At 53.8% G+C, this 19985-nt stretch overlaps 1 protein-coding gene across 1 annotated transcript in view; it reads left to right on the forward strand.

The window, feature by feature from the left end:
• Window positions 1-546: 546 nt before the first annotated feature.
• Window positions 547-19985, forward strand: part of LOC134413389 (SCO-spondin-like) — a 138493-nt gene continuing 119054 nt past the window's right edge. The window contains exons 1-16 of the mRNA XM_063147571.1: window positions 547-633; window positions 3792-3867; window positions 4016-4166; window positions 5445-5642; window positions 7570-7652; window positions 8394-8564; window positions 9241-9488; window positions 9936-10038; window positions 10430-10588; window positions 11531-11613; window positions 13708-13836; window positions 14260-14407; window positions 15508-15748; window positions 16916-17054; window positions 17583-17709; window positions 19641-19813. Of these exons, the coding sequence (XP_063003641.1) occupies window positions 547-633; window positions 3792-3867; window positions 4016-4166; window positions 5445-5642; window positions 7570-7652; window positions 8394-8564; window positions 9241-9488; window positions 9936-10038; window positions 10430-10588; window positions 11531-11613; window positions 13708-13836; window positions 14260-14407; window positions 15508-15748; window positions 16916-17054; window positions 17583-17709; window positions 19641-19813 (2316 nt within the window). The remainder of the gene's footprint in view (window positions 634-3791; window positions 3868-4015; window positions 4167-5444; window positions 5643-7569; window positions 7653-8393; window positions 8565-9240; window positions 9489-9935; window positions 10039-10429; window positions 10589-11530; window positions 11614-13707; window positions 13837-14259; window positions 14408-15507; window positions 15749-16915; window positions 17055-17582; window positions 17710-19640; window positions 19814-19985) is intronic.

The following is a 19985-nucleotide window of genomic DNA, read 5'->3' on the forward strand; positions in this document are numbered from 1 at the left end:
TTCAAAGTATAAAACAACAGTATAAAGCCATAATATAAAATACAATATAAAAGCTCAACAAGATAAAAAACAGCAGCAATGCAAAATTACAAATTTAAAACACAAGTTAAAATTTATTTATAGACTGTTAAAATGCTGGGAGAATAAAAAGGTGTTCACCTGGCGTCTAAAAGCATATAATGTAGGTGCCAAGCGAACCTCCTTAGGGAGCTCATTCCACAGCCGGGGTGCCACAGCAGAGAAGGCCCTCCTCCTGGTAGCCACCTGCCTCACTTCCTTTGGCAGGGGCTCATGGAGAAGGGCCCCTGTAGATGATCTTAAGGTCTGGGCAGGTACATATAGGAGGAGGCGTTCCTTTAGATAACCTGGCCCCAAGCCGTTTAGGGCTTTAAATGTTCACTGTGTGAACCGAAGGCTGGACGCGATCCTAGATGGACCCTTGGCCCGATCCAGCGTTTTTCTTTTGATGTTCTAAAGAAGTGGGAGTTCCTGGCAAAGGAGGGGGGGACACCTGGTGTGGTTGTGCAGCACCTGCTTTGCAAGTAGATGGTCCAGGCATCTCCAGATAAGGCTGAGAAAAACCCCACTCACCCGGTCCCATCTGAAACCCTGGAGAGCTGCCTTAAGCTCAAGGTATGGGCAACTTGAGGCCTTGCAGACGTTTTGGCCTACAACTAGTGAAGGCTGGTGGCTCCGATGTCTGTGGGGCAGTGAATCCGAGCGGATTCACTGCCCCACAGACATCAGAGCCACCAGCCTCCACCGTCCATCATTCCCCACCATTGGCTACACCAGCTAAGCCTGATGGGAGTTGTAAGCCAAAACATCTGGAGAACTAGAAGTTGCCGACCCTTGCGTTGGGCAATGCTGAACTACCCTGGTCTGTCTCTGCATGTACCTGACTGGGAGCTGCCATTTTTTGTAACAGACCTTGCATTTCTGTAATGACGTGATTTGATTAGTTGCAAACAGCGACGAGTGAGGATCGACACAGCCCTGCCTTGCGGCTTGAGAAAGACAAACGTCTCGCTTTATTTTTAGATGGTTGAAGGCTGTTTGAAGCACGTTTTCTCGCTCGTGTCTTGGTCACACGCACATCCTGTTTTCAACTCTCTGGTAAACAGATCTGGTAGGGTCTTGTGCCGTTTGAGCAAACAAGGTGGTATATAATTTTTAAACACAAAATAACAATACATCAAAGTCAAGGATCAGACCAAAGCCCTCTCCAGTCCAGCATTCTATCCCTGCAGTGGCCAAGCAGATGTCCCAATGGGAAACCCACAAGCATAACAGCACCCTCCTGTTTCCCAGCTGCTGGAATTCAGAACATTCTGTTTCCAGAACCTGCCAAACCTATTTGGTAAAAGTGGGACAAGAGAAACGCATCTGGACACACCGGGAAGCGATGCCGCTCCTATAAACCTTTCCAGGCCAAAACAGACAGAGCTTCAAATCTGTGTTTAGCAGCTGAATATTTTTTTCACCTGTGTCTAGCATCAGGCTAGGGGATTCTGGGAGTTGTAGAGCTTCATCCCACGTACCTGCTTCCCTCGGATTATCCCCGTAGTGCTTAGCTTTCACGGTTGTTGTTTTTACTACCGGGCGACAGCGATCCTTTGCATACCAGGAAGGGGGGAAATGTAAAAAATCATTAAAAAAAATCAACGGATGACCCAATCTGATTCAAATTTGGTATGCTTAAAGCTCTCCCTAATATCTATTACTGTGCCAATTTTGGTGTCTTTATCTTTAAAGCTTACGCAGATGTAAGCATTTCTTTAAAATCCTGCTCCTGTGCTCCAGCGGCAGCTTAGAAGATACGCTCAGAAAGCAGGGGCTAAATAGGGCGAATCTTTTCCCTTTGAATCACAATTAAGGGAGTCCTTCACAATCAAAGCAGATTATAAGGTGGAAAACTTCTGAGTCCTTTGCATGCAATTCGCAGTGATTGCACAGTATAATGCTGGTGTGATGAAGCTCAAAGTCACACCTGGAGGGCACCAGGTTGAGGGAAGGCTGCTCCATGGTCTATCTTGGCCTCACAGACGTAGAAGCTGTGGCCAAAATCTTTGTGAAGACCAAATGCTGCTCTTTCACACCTGGGCAAGTTCTTCAGCCTCTGAGTCCTGGGGGCATGGGTGGTGTTGGTGTTGGAGGAGGAGGAGGAGGAGGAGGAGGGGTCCAGGGGGGGGGAGTCTAATGAATGGGTCAAGGGAATGCATAATGCTGCTTTGACGTGGGAGGCGGTTCTCCAATCCCAGAGCTCCCAGATGTTTCCAAAGCTGGCTAATCCTGCAGGATATAAATGCCCCCATCCCAAGGAGAAGTGTCTGCTCCCCTGAGCTCCAGACCCCTGACCCTCCTGTGCAAAGCTGGAGCACTAGCGGACCCCCATCAGGTAAGCAGGGGCAGCAGAATGAAGTGTGTGTGTGGGGGGGTGTCACTGGAGGGTAGGCTGAGTTCTCAGGATAGTTGGTTGAGTACAGCGGAGTCCCACCTCTGTCCCCAAAAGAAGGGAGGGCCTCTTTTGGAGTGTTTGCTCCCCATGGGGGAAAACCGGTGAAGAGAGAGATCTAGCAGGTTACGACAAGCTGCTACACCTCTTGGAGGTGGACTCCGACGCACTGAACATTTTGCGATCGTTCGCAGCCGTATTGGGGTCAGGCAGGGATGATTGCTCTGGTCAGTTTGGCCGATGGTTTTAGGAAGTTTCACCATCCCCGCTGCATGGAACAAACGGCCCTCGTCTTGATAGACTTGCCGTACAATTCTGGGCGTGATTAATTCAATGGGGTTTGCTCCCAAGTAATTCCATAGGGTTGCAGCCTTAAGCCGGTTCCTTGTTTCTCTAGTTCCAGCAGTGGGGGAACTTATAGCCCTCCGGCTGCTGTTTAAGCAGGGCTTTGGGGCTGCTTGAGCTTCGGGTGTATATCGGTGCTAGAGCAGAAACAAACGTTCACGAGAATTTAACCTTCGTCCAGATGGCATTCAGATTTTGAATGCGATGTTTCAAGCTTGGTATTTGAGTTTCAAATGTAGAATTTTTGCCTTAAGAAAAAACCAAGCGATGTACCTGCCCGGACCTTAAGATCATCTACAGGGGTCCTTCTCCGTGAGCCCCTGCCAAAGGAAGCGAGGCAGGCGGCTACCAGGAGCAGGGCTTTCTCCGCTGTGGCACCCCGGTTGTGGAATGAGCTCCTCAGAGAGGTCCGCCTGGCGCCTACACTGTACTGCTTTCGTCACCAGCTGAAGACCTTTTTATGCTCTCAGTATTTTAACACTTAATTTTAACTTAAATTTAAATTTTACTGTTCTAACTGTATTTTAATCTTATATCAATTTTGCTGCGTGGTTTTATCCTGGTTGTGCTTTTTATACTGTATTTTGTAATTGTGCTTTTAACATGTTGGTTGTTTTATAATGGTTTTAATTTTTGTGAACCGCCCAGAGAGCTTCGGCTATTGGGCGGTATAAAAATGTAATAAATAAATAAATAAATAATAATAATATATATATATTTTAAAAAAGTAGGTTTGAATCTTGCTTTGATTTTGGGATGCAGCGAATGTGAAATTCTGTAAATGGCAACAGTCAAATACTGTCATTTACCACATTTCACTTTATACCATATATTAAATACAAAGACCACTGCATGCCAACTATCAAATACGGTAATCAAATATAATTAGATGCCAGTCACCAGTATAAAATATTCAGAGACTTGTTTCAAAATTTGCAGAGGAAACTTTCTCTGGGAACCAATTCATTTCTGCTCCGTTTGTGTACTGCAGGCCGACACAATCGGCGTTGGGGACATTGCTTCTCCTGGTGTCCGAAGCGGGTTTTGGCACCCAGTTCATCTTTGCTGTATCAGTCTTGATTTGAATATCTGTACCTTGACCATTCTGCTTGCCTCCAGAGCTCACACCAGAGCTGCTCCTCCTCCTGGCGTGGCTGAGTGTGAGCCCTGAGTTCTCTCTGCTCCTTCTGAGCTGCATCCTTCTGAACTCTCCAGGGTCAGGCTGGGGCTGCACAAACTCAGCAGGCAGAGGGACCTCTCGGAAGGAGATGCTGAAGGCGGCACACCCAGGAGGGCCTTGCCCTGGCCAACTACTGGGCATCCTGGCCTGGTTCTCTCTGTGGCAGGCATTGGCGCTGGAGGACGGGTAAGGAATGGATGCACATCCCATAATCTCCATGGATAGAGAGCCAGCCAGAGGCAGGGGTTGGACAGGCACTGGCTGCTAAGTAAACCCTAGACCACTTCTTCTGAGCTGGGCCTATCCATCCATCTATCTATCTATCCATCCATCCATCCATCTATCCTAATCTAATCTATTTATTTTGAAATTGGCTGTATTGTAAGAAATCTCAGTGTGGTATTCAATAAAATACTAACACTAGAAAGCTCAGCTTTGCATGCAGAAGTTCCCCGGTTCGATCCCCGGCTTCTCCAGGTAGGGCGAGGAAAGACTCCTGCGTGAAACCTTGGAGAGCCCTGGCTGCCAGTCCGTGTCGACAATACTGGGCTAGATGGACCCATGGTCTGGCTCAGTAGAAGGCAACTTTCTACGTAACATCTGTACATCAGCCTTCCCCAACCTGTAGCCTTCCAGATGTGTTGGAATACAACTCCCGTCATTCCCAGCTGGCATGGCTATTGGCATGACCATGGAGGTTGGGGAATAAGAGAGGGAAGCGTACTGACAGACGTCCTTGTTGTGTTTCCAAAGCACCCAAGAGATGTCCACTCAATAACTCAAGGGTAGGCAGGGCTGGGCACCCTCCTGCCCAGAGCCCCTGGAGTCACTCCTCCTCCTCCTCCTCGTCTTCCCCATGGCAACCTGCTTCTTCACCTGCCTCTCACTCTGGCCCAGACGACGGAGGTGATGAGAATGAGGAGGAGCAGCAGATGCCACGGCCTGCTTGCTCGTGGCCTCTCCGCCTGCCAAGCAAGCAAGTGGCCGCAATGAGGAGAAAGGGGAGGAAGAGGAGGAGGAGGAGGAGCAGCAGGTGACAATGGTGGTGAGGAGGTAAGACTCACTGAGGGAGGCTGTTGCTGCAAGGATGTCCTGCTTGGGCATCACCCATGGACACCTGGCTGGCTGGGTGCTGTTGCAGGCAGGATGCTAGACATGATGGACCTTGGTCCAGTCAGTTCTTGTCCAGTGCTGGATTCCAGTTCCCAATGGGGAGGAGAAATTGGCCTGTGGCTTGGGGGGCAGAAAGACCCTGGCCCAATTCCAGGAGGGGCTTGCAGACAGAGGGGTCTTAGAGCTACTACGGAGAAGGCCTCGTACAGCTCTTCCGCCTTTTCCCTTCCTGACCGGATTTTCGGTGGAAGAGGAGGTCCCAAGCGGAAGACGTCATCGTCTGGATCCCCTGTAAAACGCTGTGTTTGAGGCAGGGTGACAGCAAGATACCCGCCTCGTCTGGCGACTCAGGGGCTGCTGTTTTGGCTCCCGCAGGCGGTGGTGTGAGAGGATGGTGCAGGTGACGGGAGAGGAAGTGGTGACCCCGAGGCGGGAGGAAGCAGTGCCTTGCTCCGACGTCTACCAGTACAACATGGCGGGCTGGCTCCTTGACCAGGACAGGATGCGCCAGGCCTATGGCCCCAGAGAGGGCATGTGCTACGTCTACAAGTGAGTGGGGCAACCGGGATTGGGATGGGGAGGAGCCCAGGGGCTGCCCAAGGGTAGGAGGTGGCCCGTCTGGTGCTGCAGGATGGGCCACCGTTGTGTTTTGGGGACAGCCTTGCAGGCCAGATGCCCCTTCTCCTCCTGGGCAGATTTCAGGATGGAGAAGCAGCAGGGGGCACGTGGGTAGTCTTTTGCCCAGGCACCAACAAAACATCTGGATGCAGCTTCCTGGGAGATGGGATGAAACCGGAATAACGGGCCCAAGTTAAAGGAAGCCAGATTCCAGCTGGACATCAGGAAAAACTTCCTGACTGTTAGAGCAGCACGACAGTGGAATCAGTGACCTAGGGAGGTCGTGGGCTCTCCCACACTAGAGGCCTTCAAGAGGCAGCTGGACAACCCTCTGTCAGGGATGCTTTAAGATGGATTCCTGCATTGAGCAGGGGGTTGGACTCGATGGCCTTGAAGGCCCCTTCCAACTCTGCTATCCAGACGAGATCGGGCGTGTTCAAGGTAGTATGGCCGTAGGCACCAACTCTGCTATTCTATGATTCTATGATTCTATCCAGATAAACAGGGTTGTTGTTTTTACTCAGTACGTGGCGACTTTGGCAGGCATTGCAGATATTTTGCAGGCCTCGGGATGTCCTGGCGTCGGGACCCGCCATGGCACTAGGTTTGTGCGTACAAAAGAAAATCCTAAAGGAGGTGGACTGTGATATCTGTGTGCATTCAGATTCTATTCCTACCGTTATATGGAAAATAAAATATAAGCAGGCTTCAGGCTGCCATGTGCGGAGACATAGATAAGCAGGCGAATGAAACATTATGACGCGCTAATCTACGTCCCTGGTGTTTAGCTTGCTGTGGGGGAAAGGATGAGAGAAGCTCCGGCAAAGTCTGTTTGTGCAAGATGCGAAACTTGAGCATTGAGCTCGCAGGTTCAGCAAAGTTGGTCTTGCAAAGAAATTTGGTCTTGCAAAGGCGGCTTGCAAGAGCTTAGTTCTAATTCAGACTCCCACAATCTGGCACCTTCCAGATGTGATGGACTGCCTGCAACTCCCATCGTTCCAAGGGAATGGTAGGAGATGCAGTCCAGCACATCTGGACAGTGGCAGGTTTGGCAAGTCTGTTATAATTGTTCATGTTTGGTGCAGCAGCTTGTAAAATAGGAAGAATCTTGCAAGATCCTGGCAGGTGGGTGTAACTCACGTCCCAGATGCTTGGAAGAGCTGGGGGGGCCTCCGCGTCCGTCGTCCCCTGCTCAGGATCTGGCTGTGCCCCTGGTGAAATGGCAGCTGCGTTTGCATCCAGGCTGTACTTCTGAACGGTTTGTTAATGGGAACGGGGCTGACGTCATTCCCTCTTCCACCATTCTCCGGGTGCTTCCCGCGAGTTGCCTTACTGAAATGGATTCTCCTTACCAGGGGAAGTAAATGGGGTGACTCAAGGTGCGTCAGCCCTGCCAGAGGTTGGCTTTCAGGGTGCCAATACACCCACACCCACTTTGAGCTGGGCGGCTGATTTCCCCCCCCCCCTGTTGTACACAAACGTCACCACGTTTTTTCAAGTTCAGCTTTAACGGCTGGCGAAAGTCGGCTTCAGCCACACCACCCAGGAAGGACCTGATCCCGTCTGAGCCTGGAAGTTAAGCAGGGCTGGGCCTGGTTAGTTCTTGGATGGGAGGCAGCCAATGGTGCCGTTGGGAACAGAAGCAGGAAGGGGCTGACCCTACTTGTGGGCTCCCCGTTGGGCCATCCGGCTGGCTGCTGCCTGAACACAACGCTGGGCGAGATGGGCTGTTTGGGTCTGATCCAGCAGGGCTTTAGTTTTGTGCTTATAACTATATATTTGAAGAGCTTACACACTCCGTGATGTTTTTTCCCTTGGGGAGCTGTCAAAACCTTCTTGACCTTTCTGTCTCCCACAGGCCCGAAGGCACCAGGCCCGTGGTGTGGAACCGCACTGTGCGCGCTTGCTGTGATGGCTGGAGCGGGCCCCAGTGCTCCGAGGGTAAGGGGTGGGCCGGGGACAATGGACATGGATCCCAAGGACGATCCTTGCTTCCGTCTGGCCCTCCTCGGCTTCTCTTTTCATACACACACACACACACATGACATACATCAGGAACAGATGTCTCCCCCTACACCAGCCTTCCTCAACCTGGGGCGCTCCAGACGTGTTGGACTACAACTCCCAGAATGCCCCAGCCAGCTGCTGGGGCATTCTGGGAGATGCAGTCCAACACATCTGGAGCGCCCCAGGTTGAGGAAGGCTGCCCTACACAAACACACACACACACACACACACACACACACACACACACACACTCTTTTTGGTTTCTTTTATCCATTCCTACCCACCCGCGGTTTTGCTACACATTTCCCAGGTCCTCCTGTATCCACTGCTGCTCACTCCTTTGGTTCACCAACACACAGGGGCCCCTTTTGACTAATTTGGGATGAGTTACATGGAAATATGGCAGCCTTTCCCAACTCGGCACTCTCCAGATGTGTAGGACTACAACACCCATCATCTCCAGCCAGCATGGCCATTGGGAGTGTAGCCCAACACATATAGAGGGTGGTGGTCAATGAGGGCTAGTTGCTTATTGTTCCTCACTGATTGCTCAATGAGGACTAGTTGCTTAGTATACGAGATTTGCTGCCAAGAACAACGATATCTGTAATAACAAGATGTCACCCCACAGCCTGACTCTGGGACTCTGTCCCTTTCCCCCTGTGCCGCTTCCAGGAAAAGGGTCGACGGGGCGCTGCTTCTCGACCCGGCAATGCCAGGACGTGCCCGGGCTGCAGAACCTGTCGCTGCTCAGCCTGGACGAGTGCTGCAGCCGCCGGTGGGGGCACAGCTGGCAGAATGCCTCCTCCGCGCTGTGCTTCAGCTGCTCCTCCCAGCTCCTGAAAGGTGGGCTGCCCTCAGGCCTTCTTCTGCCTCTCGCCGGCTCGTTCCTTGGCCCCGTCCAGCCCTCTCCAAGTGCAGAATTTGGCAGACAGAAATAGGCAGCTAAACTGGCATAATAAACCCGATGTGCCAATGTGTGGTGTAGATAAGGGTTGCACAACGCGCAGGCTGTGTGTGAACCTCCGTGGCCCATAGATCAGTCTCCCTGAACCTGGACCCGCCGGATGGGAGAGTTGTAGCCCGCCATAGATGGGCTGCTGCCACAACAGCGTTAGACTAGTCCAGTCTCCACACACCAGCCTTTCCCAACCTGGTGCCCACCCGGAGGGGCGCACTACAAATCCATCACCGCCAGCCAGCAGAGGCAGGTTGCGTTGTAACTGTGCACAGCGAGTGAACCATTCGCTGCCCCTTAAGAACAGACCAGCCTCTGGGCCCCCTCTTTGGCTTAGGGGGGCGCCTGTTGCAGACCTGGGTTCAGAGCCCTGACAGAGAGCGAGATATAGAGCCCATGTGGAATGCTGCTTTCACCTTTGGAGAGGCTGAACGCCACGTTCCAAGGTCCGTAGGCCAACGCTCAGCTCCTGCAACCTCCCCGTCAGGCCAGGATACTGTCCCCAGATGGCTCTTGTCCGAAGGGCACCGGCGACTCACCCCCGGCCCTCCTCCTTCTCCCCAGAGGACCTGCCTTCGCCCTTCTTGCTCCGGCCACCAGCCCCCACGGCGCTCCGGGTCCGCTCGGGGCATCGTCATCGCCCGTTTGCCACCTGCATGACCTGGGCCGGCTTCCACTACCGCAGCTTTGACGGCAAACACTTCCGCTTCCACGGGAGCTGCGTCTACGCCTTGGCTGCCGCCTCGGACGGCACCTGGGCCATCTATATCTCCTCCAGCAGCGGCAGTTGCACGCCTGGCCGCTGCCACAGGGTAAGGGACGGATCAGCAAATGGGAAGGGGCTGGAGGCAGGAGGCTCTCCTTGGTCTCTGCCCTCCCCCGGAGACGCAGGCCAAGCGCTGGCGTCCTGCAAGGAGGCTGCGAGGAAGACAGCCGGGGCCTGCTCCTGTCTGGGGAGACCATAATACAGGAGAGGGTGCTGCGGCCTTTTTCCTCCTCTCCCCTCCGCCTCCCTTTTTTCCTTGTGTGTTGTGACTTTTTAGACTGCAAGCCTACAGGCAGGGACTGCCTGGTTTAACTGATTCTATGTAAGCTGCTCGGGGCACCATTTTGGCTGAGAGGCGGCATAAAAATACTTCAAAGCAAGAAGTCGTTGATCAGTGGCTTTATGACGGAGCCCTGGGGACTTGGGCCGCCGCACACGGGCAGAGCAGCAGGAGGGAGGCGCTTCTTTTCACGGCCCCTTCTCTTCCGGGCAGGTCCTCCGCATGCTGTTTGGCCTTGACCTGGTTGTGGCCCAGGGACGGAACGTCTCGGTGAACGGCGATGGCGTGCCAGAGGGGGAGCCGCGCTTGCACAAAGGTGATGCCCGGAAGGGGGGGTGTCTTTTCCTCCAGCCCCGTGTCCCCGGGGACTTCCAAGGGGCGACCCCTTCCAAAGAGGGAGATGTCTGGCAGCCCTCCCTGGGGAGCTCCCAAAGAGGGCATCAGCCTGGCTTTGGGGCAGGGCAGGGACCACCTGGGGCGTGGCATCCGCAGTGGAGTTGTGGCAAGCGCAACCCTGATGCTTCCCTGTGAGCACCTCTCGCACCCGAGACTCCCCAGTCACGGGGCAAAAGCGGAGCAGAGACGCTGGCCAAAGTGACTTCTCGTCTGGCCTTCAACCAGGGCCAAGAGCTCACTACAAATCGAAAGGGGTTCTGTAGCTATTTTGCCCCTCTAAATGGGCTCCTTCTCTGTCTCTGCTTCTCCAGGGATCAGCGTTTGGTGGCTGGGCGACTTTGTCTTCGTGGAGAGCGGCCTGGGCGTTCGGGTCAAGTTTGATGGGCACGACACCATCTACGTCACAGTTGGGGCGGATCTGAGAGGAGCCACCCGAGGGCTGTGTGGGGTCTACAATGGCGATCCTGCAGGTACCCAGCCCAGAAGCTGACTCAGCCCTGCTCCTCGTCCATAGAGCGAGGGCGGGAAGGGGGGTGCCCAACAGGGCCCCTCTGGGCGAAATCCCCGCCACAGACACATCCTCTGCCAGGGAACATGTGATGCCTTAGGCACCCCCGTACTGGCCAGCGCTGGACCGAGGGGACGGTCTCGAGTGGGGGTGGGGTGGGGTCGATGGAAGTCACTGAGCAAACTGGTTCCATGAATTCTGGTCAGGGTCTAATAAATGCAAGAGCTCTTGGAGAGGCAGGGTGGTGTAGTGGTTAGGGTGTTGGGCTGGGAGTCAGGAGATCCAGGTTCTAGTCCCCACTCAACTATGGAAGCTCACTGGGTGACTTTGGGCCAGTCACAGACTCTCAGCCGAACCCACCTCACAGGGTTGTTGTTGCAAGGATAAAATGGAGAGGAGGAGGAGGAGGATTATGTATGCCGCCTTGGGTTCCTTGGAGGAAAAAAGGCAGGATATAAATGCAATAAATAAATAAAGCAGGGGTGAGGAAACTCTGGCCCGTGGGCCATGTAAAATGCACCGGATACAAGATAACAAAGGTTTACTCTTCCTCTTTCCCTTAAAAAACCCTCCATTGTCACCAGGCCTGATTACTGGGTTGGGGGGATTTTGAAGGCCTCTACCAGGGAGGGGGAGAACTAACCTCCCACCCCACGCCTGTAAACCCCCCACCCTAAAACAATCACCCCTCCCCCACTGCATTTGGGTTTCAAAAGAGCCTCCGTTGGGCCAATGACCCTCCGACATCTCTTCCGGCCCTCTTTGAGGTCTCCCTGCCCTGACTGTGATGGCAAAGGACATTCCGGCATCCTCTCTCACGTCTGCAAAGGGTGGGTGGGGGGCATTTTCCTTCCCTGCTGGAACTCTTCCCCACCCACGGGGGCTGTTCTTTCTGTGCCCACAGATGACTTCCTCCGCGTGGGAGGGGACGTGGCTGTGTTGGCAGCGAGCTTTGGCAATTCGTGGCGCATCCCAGATGCCGGGTCGGTAGGTACCACGCAAGGGCTCGGTGGCGGTGGGATCTCTGGCGGCAGGCATGCGTGCTGCCTCGGTGGCATAACCATTCCTGGACGTTGGTTTAATACGGCCTTCCCCAACCCAGTGACCTCCAGATGTGTTAGACTGCAAGTCCCATCATTTTACACTGCCTGGGAATGATGGGACTTGCAGTCCAACACATCTGGAGGGAAGGCTTGTTCAATAGCGAGCCATTATAAGCAACAAGTTTGATAGTACGGGAGACCCACACTCAACCAGGGCTTTTCAATTTGTTTAGGCCCAGGGGAACATTTGGCCTGCTCAATGCAGGAATCCACCCTAAAGCATCCCTGACCGATGGCTGCCCAGCTGCCTCTTGAAGGCCTCTAGTGTGGGAGAGCCCACCGCCTCCCTGGGTAACTGGTTCCATTGTCGTACTGCTCTAACAGCCAGGAAGTTTTTCCTGATGTCCAGCCGGAATCTGGCTTCCTGTCATTTGAGCCCATTATTCCGTGTCCTGCACTCTGGGAGGATCGAGAAGAGATCCTGACCTTCCTCTGTGTGACAACCTTTCCAGTCTTTGAAGAGTGCTCTCATGTCTCCCCTCCATCTCCTCTTCTCCAGGCTAAACAGGCCCAGTTCTTTCAGTCTCTCTGCATAGGGCTCCCTGTTAAAGCCAATGGAGCAATTTATCTTTTTTTTTTAATAGGGAGAGGGAAAGCCCCCTGCTGAAAACTGACTGGAGGGGGGAGGGAGAAGAAGATCAGCCCCCCTATCAAGGACCCTGGTGCCACAAGGGTCCTTGATGAAGGGCAGACTTTGCCCCTCCCCCAGCCATGTTTTGGGCAAGGAGCTCCTCCCACCCCCTATGCAAGTGAATGGAGGAATCACTCCATTCACTTGCGGGGTGTGTGTGTGCGGAAATAGCTTGGCAGGCACCTCAGCCTGGCCATGAGAGTGGCATGGCATCGGTGGGCACCGCCTCGAAGACCCCTGCAGTGGAGGGTGCTGGCTGAGGTTTTGGCAGGCGTCCTAGGGGATCACCTTGATGGGGGGGGGCTTCCCCACGAGGGCCCAGGTGGGGCCCTGTGGTGATACCCACCTTTCTGTTCCTTAGGTATGTCTGGAGTTTGTATGTCTAGTGAATGCGGAATGTTTGACTGAGTGGGTGGGGCTGATGATGCATAGAATCATCGAATCATAGACTAGCAGAGTTGGAAGGAACCTAAAAGGTCATCAAGTCCAACCCCCTGCAGTGAGAGTGTAAATAGGTTGGCTGAGGGGATTGTGAGTTTCAGTTTTAGGTGGTTGTTGGTTTGGTCTCGTGTTGCGCAGAGTGGTAAGCGGCAGTTACTGCAGCTGAAACTCTCCCCACGGCCTGAGTTCGATCCCAGCGGAAGCTGGTTTCAGGCAGCCGGCTCAGGTCGACTCAGCCTTCCATCCTTCCGAGGTCAGTAGCTAGCTGGGGGAAAGGGAACTGCGACTGGGGAAGGCAGTGGCAAACCACCCCGCTACAAGGTCTGCCAAGAAAACGTCAGCGAAAGCGGGCGTCCCTCTAGGAGTCAGCAATGACTCAAGAGTTTGCATGAGAGGTTCCTTTCCTTTCCTTGTTTGGTTTTAGTCTGGGAGTTTTAGTCTAGCTTGTGTTTTGTGAGTGTTTGGTGTGCGGAGTGAGGATTTTAAGGGACTTGGCATTGTTATTTTGAATATTAATATATGCAGGTTTGATTTAAATGGAAATACTAAAGCTTTGTTAAGTTTCAATAAACTTTACTTTGTGTTCCGTTACCATAAACCACGCGTCAGCTCGGCTATATTACCTGCTCTATTACAAAGCGTAAAAACACCTAAAAGTACACCTGCTGTTCCGTGCCTCAGTAATAGAACCTATTTCCCCAAACCCTTCACCTGGTTCCCTCACATACAGGGGAGAGGTTGTGTTGGCTTTACCCGTCCCTCGGGCTTCCCAAGAGGTTGCGCTTGGCTTGAGAAGGCTGTGCTGGGCAAGGCCTTCTGGGTGAGGTTGGTGCCGTCGCAGGACCCGTCCTTGTTTTGCTGGGTTTGTGCCTGTTGCGTCGACGCTTCCTCCCTTTGCCTGCCCAGATCCCGTGCAAGGATGCTGCAGAGGAAGCGCACAGCTGTGACGCGGCGGAAGGCCAAGGAGCCCAGCGGGAGGCAGAGGCCGTGTGCCAGGAGCTGCTGTCTGGGCCTTTCCGGCAATGTCACGCGGAGGTTAGGAACCAGCCCCCCCCCCCGCTCCCCACCCCCAGCCGTTCAGGGCGGTGTACCGAACCCCGAGGCCCAATCCAGCCCACTTGGGGTCCCAATCCAGCCGTTCAGGACTCCCCATCTCATCAGGCCTCCTTCCCTGGCCCCTCTCCCTAACCTTCAGTTGCTGGGTTTTGCAGTTTTTCTCATTTAAAAGGTGGGAGCACTTCTTCTAAGAATGGGACTAAGAACTTTGAGCTAAAAGATAACGTCATTTTTGGCATTTTGGCCCAACCCATTTTCCTTTGGCCCCGCCCACCCCTGGAATGCGGCCTCCGAGAGCTTCTCCAGAATTTAATTTGTCCCTCCGGCTGAAAGCAGTCCAGCGCCCCTGGCCTGAGCAGAGTCCTCGCACCGAGGCTGCAAGACTTCTCTGTTTCCTGACAGGTGGACCCCAGCGGCTTCTACGACACCTGCATGTACGTGCACTGCAGCGGGGCAGGGACCGGGACCGTCTGCGAGACCTTTGCCAGCTATGCCCGTGAGTGTGCCCAGCAGAGCGTCTTGGTCAACTGGAGGCGCCCCGGATTCTGCGGTAAGGGGAGTTCCTTCTTACCCACCCTGTCATCACACAATAAGGGATGTTTCTCTGGGGCATGATAAAGCTGTGACCCCAACACGGGTGACATTGCTTCAGCGGCATGCTGGCAAAACACTGTCTTGTAGGGGTTCTACCAAGTAGCTGAATTTGAAGGACCAGGAGCCATGGATAGCCTTCTCCTCCAGGGATTTATTCAACCTCCTTTTAAAGCCATCCAGGATCTCTTCTCGATCCTCCCAGAGTGCAGGACACAGAATAACAGGCTGAAGTTAAAGGAAGCCAGATTCCAGCTGGACATCAGGAAAAACTTCCTGACTGTTAGAGCAGTACGACAATGGAATCAGTTACCTAGGGAGGTTGTGGGCTCTCCCACACTGGAGGCATTCAAGAGGCAGCTGGACACCCTCTGTCAGGGATGCTTTAGGGTGAATTCCTGCATTGAGCAGGGGGTTGGACTCGATGGCCTTGTAGGCCTCTTCCAACTCTGCTATTCTATGATTCTATGAAATTGATGGCCATCCCTACATGTTGTGGTAGCAAATTCCATAATTTAACTCTGCGCTGTGGGAAGAAGTCCTTCCTTTGATCTGTCCTGAATCTCCCAGCAATCACCTTCATGGGATGACCCCGTTGGGGTTCTAGCATTCTGAGAGAGGGTGAACAATCTCTCTCTACTTTCTCCACACCAGGCATAATTTTGTACACCTCTCTCAGGTCTCCTCTTACCCTTCTTTTTTCTAAGCTAAACCATTCCAGATGTTGCTACTTTCCCTCCAAGGGGAGCTGTTCCAGCCCCTTGATCAGGTTGGTTGCCCCTTGCCCAAGTCTACAGTGTCTTTTTTGAGATTCAGTACTCAGGCTCCCTTGACCTCTGGTTCTGTTACAAGGGTGCCTTACATCCCCCTTTGGCTGTGGGTGGTCTACAGAATTGACCCACCTGCAGTTTAAGCGTCTTTCCTGTCTGCTAGTAAAGAAGCCGGTTGGCCCAGAGAGAGAGGACAAGCGCGCTTACTTCAATCTCATGCACTCTCCAGATCTCTCCTGTCCCGGGAGATCTCATGCGTGTGGGTTCTCCTGTTCCTCCCTCCCAACAGAAAAGCCCTGTGTCCAGGGGAAACACTACTCGGACTGTGTGTCCTCGTGTCCTGCCAGCTGTGCAGCTGTGGGTACGGTGGACGAAGAGCACTGCCGAGGCGAGTGCGTGAGTGGCTGCGAATGTCCGCCGGGCCTCTACCTGGAAGGGGGCGCCTGCGTCCCAGAGAGCCAGTGCCCCTGTTTCCACCGGCGCCAGAAGTACTCCCCGGGGGAGACGCTTCAGCAGCGTTGCAACCAGTGGTGAGGTTCCACCTTTCCAACCTCACACAGGGACAAAAGCAGTGGTGGTGGTGGGGTTTCACTCTTTGGGTTGGCACACTCTCAGATTAGTGCTGCAAAAGAAATGTGGGCTTCTTATCTAGCTCAGCTCAAGATTCCCTGGGAGTCAATCTGAAGCAGCTGCATTTACTAGAAGGGCGAAGCAGGATCAAATCCAGCAATGCAGGTTGGCAGGGAAAGGCAAGGACTTTCAGGACCCTGGAGAGATCGATGTTGGCTGGAACTCACTCAGGGAGAGCTGTTGTCTCAGCAATATGCAGAGGCCTTCTGAGCCCTTGTAACATTTCAAGGGTTCAGAGAATTGGCAGGCCTGGACATGCTGTTCACTCTGCCCCCCTCACCTCTGAGGAGCTGCCTACTTAAAGGGCCATTGTCCTATTGTGCAGCTGCTGACTGCTATGGTATCGAGGCAGTGAGGTCTCCATTGGAAGAGTATCTTCTAGGTCTGGGGTGTCTGGTAAGGCCATGTTCTCTAGTCTGAAAGATCATGGAGTAGTTGATGATGGGTTGCTGGATGAAGCCCCCGCTCTTTCTGAGTCCTCCTCTGAGCCAGGTGGCATCATTACCTCATGGTTGATGGTGGGAAGAGGGCATAACGGGAAGAAAAATGGGGGATTTTCTAACTTCGGCTGTCAGCTTGACTAGAAGCCCTATTGCTTGCAAGCCTCCTTCCAGTCACTTGACTGAATTGCTGTGATGCCACAGAATATCCATGAACATTCAGGTTGTAGGCAATGGAACATTGACAAATGCTGCAGGTTCTGTGATTGAGGGACAAGATCAACATATTGGGGTGGGATTTCATGCGCAGTTGTAGCTGTGTTCTGGTGTTGAGACAGACAAGAGCAAAGACAGGGATACCAAGTAGGCCGAGGACTGTGTTGCTGAGTGGCAAGAGGGCTAGGAAATGGTGGGTGGGTGGGTGGGTGGGGGCTGGAGGAGCAGAATCAGCCATGCGCTAAGTAGCAGGGAAGCCCTACATGCTGTGGGCCGTGCTGGAGATTTCAGTGTGAGCTGACTGAAGTTCAGGAGGGTTGGAAGAGTTTGTGGAGAAGGATGTTGCTCACACGATGACGTGTCTTTTGCTCTAATCCCTACGGTGGGCTTCTGTTGTCCTGGCCCCCACAGCACCTGCCAAGGAGGTCACTGGCTTTGCTCCCAAGACCAATGCGCCGGGCAGTGTGCCGTACTTGGTGACCCGCACTACCTGACCTTTGATGGCAAGCGGTACTCCTTCCACGGCACCTGTCAGTACATCCTGGTGCAGGTGAGGCAACCGGCAGGGTCACTGGGAGGTATGGGGGCACTCAGCCTGGGGTTTTATTGCTGTTGTTGAATATTGTTGATTTTTTAAAACTGAAGGAGTAAAATGCCTGGAGCAGTAAAACGGGCTTCACCTGACACTGCAAAGACCACAATGCAGGTGGGAAGCAAGCCTCTTTGGGGAGGCATTCCGGGACCAAAAAGACCCCCCCAGCAGTGCACCTCTTGGAAGGTTTCCATTGCTCTTGGTCACCCTTACTCATCTGGCCCAAGGCATGCTGGGATAGCTGTTCCTCCCACTTGCCTTTTCTAAACCGTTTCAAACCACCATACCCAATGCCTACCACCCTACTGTCTTTGGGGTTTGGCCGCTGGCAGGCTCTGGTCCCAATCCAGCCCGCTGGGAATGCAGTCCGATGCACCAGTCCCGCAGTCGCCAAACAAAAAGCAAACGATAGTTATAGGGCAATCACCCATGTAGGGCCCAACCCAGACCCCTCTGATGCCGGGGGCTGTTCTCCCTCCACCCCAGGATTTTGTGGACGGGAAGCTTCAGATTGCTGCAGAGAACGAGGCGTGCGGGAGCCGGGGAGCCGTCAGCTGTCTCCGGGCCGTGACCGTCACCGTGCAGAAGGTCTCTGCCCGGCTGTCCTTGACGGGTGAGTCTGGGAAGGGACTGCCAAGGGGTTCTCCATGGATGAAGGCCCAAGCCGCAGGGAGGCTGCAAGAAGTGTGTGTGTGGTGGTGGTGGGGGGTAGGAATGACACCCCCACCCTAGTTTCATGCATTCCCTTGGAGCAGGGTTGGACTTTGGCACACCAGCATTTGTAGGGTGACCCTGTGGAAAGGAGGACAAGGCTCCTGTATCTTTAACGGTTGCATAGAAAGGGGAAATTCAGCAGGTGTTGTGTGTATACATGCAGCACCTGGTGAAATTCCCTCTTCATCAAAACAGCTAAAGCTGCAGGAACCCTGTCCTCTTTTGTATCTGGTCAAGAGGGCAGGGCTCCTGCAGCTTTAACTGTGGTAATGAAGAGGGAATTTTACCAGGTGCTGCACACATACAAATGGCATCTGCTGAAATTCCATTTTCATCACAACCATTAAAGCTACAGGAGCCCAGTCCTCCTTTCATAAGGTCACCCTAAGCATTTGGGCCACGTGAGCAATGAAAATGCAGATGCTGCTTGTGGCAAGGCAGGCAGGCTCCACGTGCCCCCAAGCCAAGGACGTGGCGGCTCCCACGAATCGGCTGCTCAGAGATTTGGGAGCAAGGCTGGAGAGAAGCAGTTTCTCCAGGGAGCGGAAGGCAGTTGGAGAGAGGCACGATGGCCCGTGGAGCGGGGCGCTGAATTCACCCTGAGGCTGAATTCGGTTTTAGAGAAGCTGTTGGGGGCGGGGCGCATTCCACAGGTGGGTGGGGCAAAGGCAAAGCGGGCGTGGCCAAAATACCGGCATATTTCAGGGTGGAGCGTTTGCTGCCAGTAGTTAAGCCTTCGGAGAGGCTTCCAAAGCTTTTATTAAGATGGGGGAAAACTGCGCAAAACCAGGAAAGCATCAAACGATCCCTTGTTGTGGGGAAGGTGTGGGACCACCTGGAAATCCTGGAGGGCCACAGGGGAGCCTCCCACGGGCTGGATTTGGCCTGTTGGCCTCCGGTTCCGCACTCTTGCTGTGGAATGAAAACCCATCGTACGAGTGCAAGAGGCGGCCTTGGGTCCATCTAGCCTACAGTGGTTTATACCACGAGGAGCGGGATTCGTGGCCTTCCAGATGCCGTTGGATTGCAGCTCCCACCGTTGTCTGTGGTGGCAATGGCTGATGGGTTTACGCAGGTAGGAAGTAGCTCTCCGGGGCCTTGGGCAGAGGGCACTTTTCCCAGCATCCTCCCCAAAGAGCCTTTTTGCAACTGGAGACGTCGGGGATCGAACTCAGGACTCCCCGCCCTTCAAGCACCTGCTCTGCCCTCTCGGTCCCGCTTCTGCTGAACTGCTTTGTGAGGCTTTGGGGCGGTTCCGTATGAAGGGAAGTGATGGCCCTCCTAAGCCACTTTCAGCTCACTGGGGGCTCCGTCTCTCTCTCCCCCCCGCCACTTTCCATCCTGGCCACCTTTTCTGGAGCGTGTTCAGAGGAGGGCAGCCAGGATGATCAGGGGTCTGGAAACAAAGTCCTATGAAGAGAGACTGAAAGAACTGGGCATGTTTAGCCTGGAGAAGAGAGGATGGAGGGGAGACATGAGAGCACTCTTCAAAGACTTAAAAGGTTGTCACACAGAGGAGGGCCAGGATCTCTTCTCGATCGTCCCAGAGTGCAGGACACGGAATAACGGACTCAAGTTAAAGGAAGCCAGATTCTGGCCGGATATCAGGAAAAACTTCCTGTTGTAGAGCAGTACGACAACGGAACCAGTTACCTAGGGAGGTTGTGGGCTCTCCCACACTAGAGGCCTTCAAGAAGCAGCTGGACAACCCTCTGTCAGGGATGCTTTAGGGTGGATTCCTGCATTGAGCAGGGGGTTGGACTCGATGGCCTTGTAGGCCCCTTCCAACTCTGCTATTCTACGATTCTATGGTTCCCTTTTGCTTTCCAGGGGAGGTTTCTGTCAACGGCCTGGACGTGGCGCTCCCATTCGCCAGTGCCGACCTGACGGTGCGCCGCGCCTCATCGTCCTTCCTGCTTCTCCAGGCCTTTGGGGCCCACGTGCTGTGGGGCCTGGAGTTCCCTGCCGTCTACATCACTCTGCAGCCCAGCTTTGCCAATAAGGTAAGCGGCGGAAGGAGTGCGGTTCCTGCCAGTGGCACTGCCTCAGACTTGCTCTGTCACACGGGGCGGGGCCTCCCTTTACGACCAGAGGAGCAGGTGTCCTTGTCTGCTCCGTTAGCAGGAGGGGGGGTTGCGACCTTCCAGGCGGGAGGGGAAGGTCAGTGGTGGCATC

This window comes from Elgaria multicarinata, chromosome 1, assembly GCF_023053635.1.
Source record: "Elgaria multicarinata webbii isolate HBS135686 ecotype San Diego chromosome 1, rElgMul1.1.pri, whole genome shotgun sequence".
Classification (NCBI taxonomy): domain Eukaryota; kingdom Metazoa; phylum Chordata; class Lepidosauria; order Squamata; family Anguidae; genus Elgaria; species Elgaria multicarinata.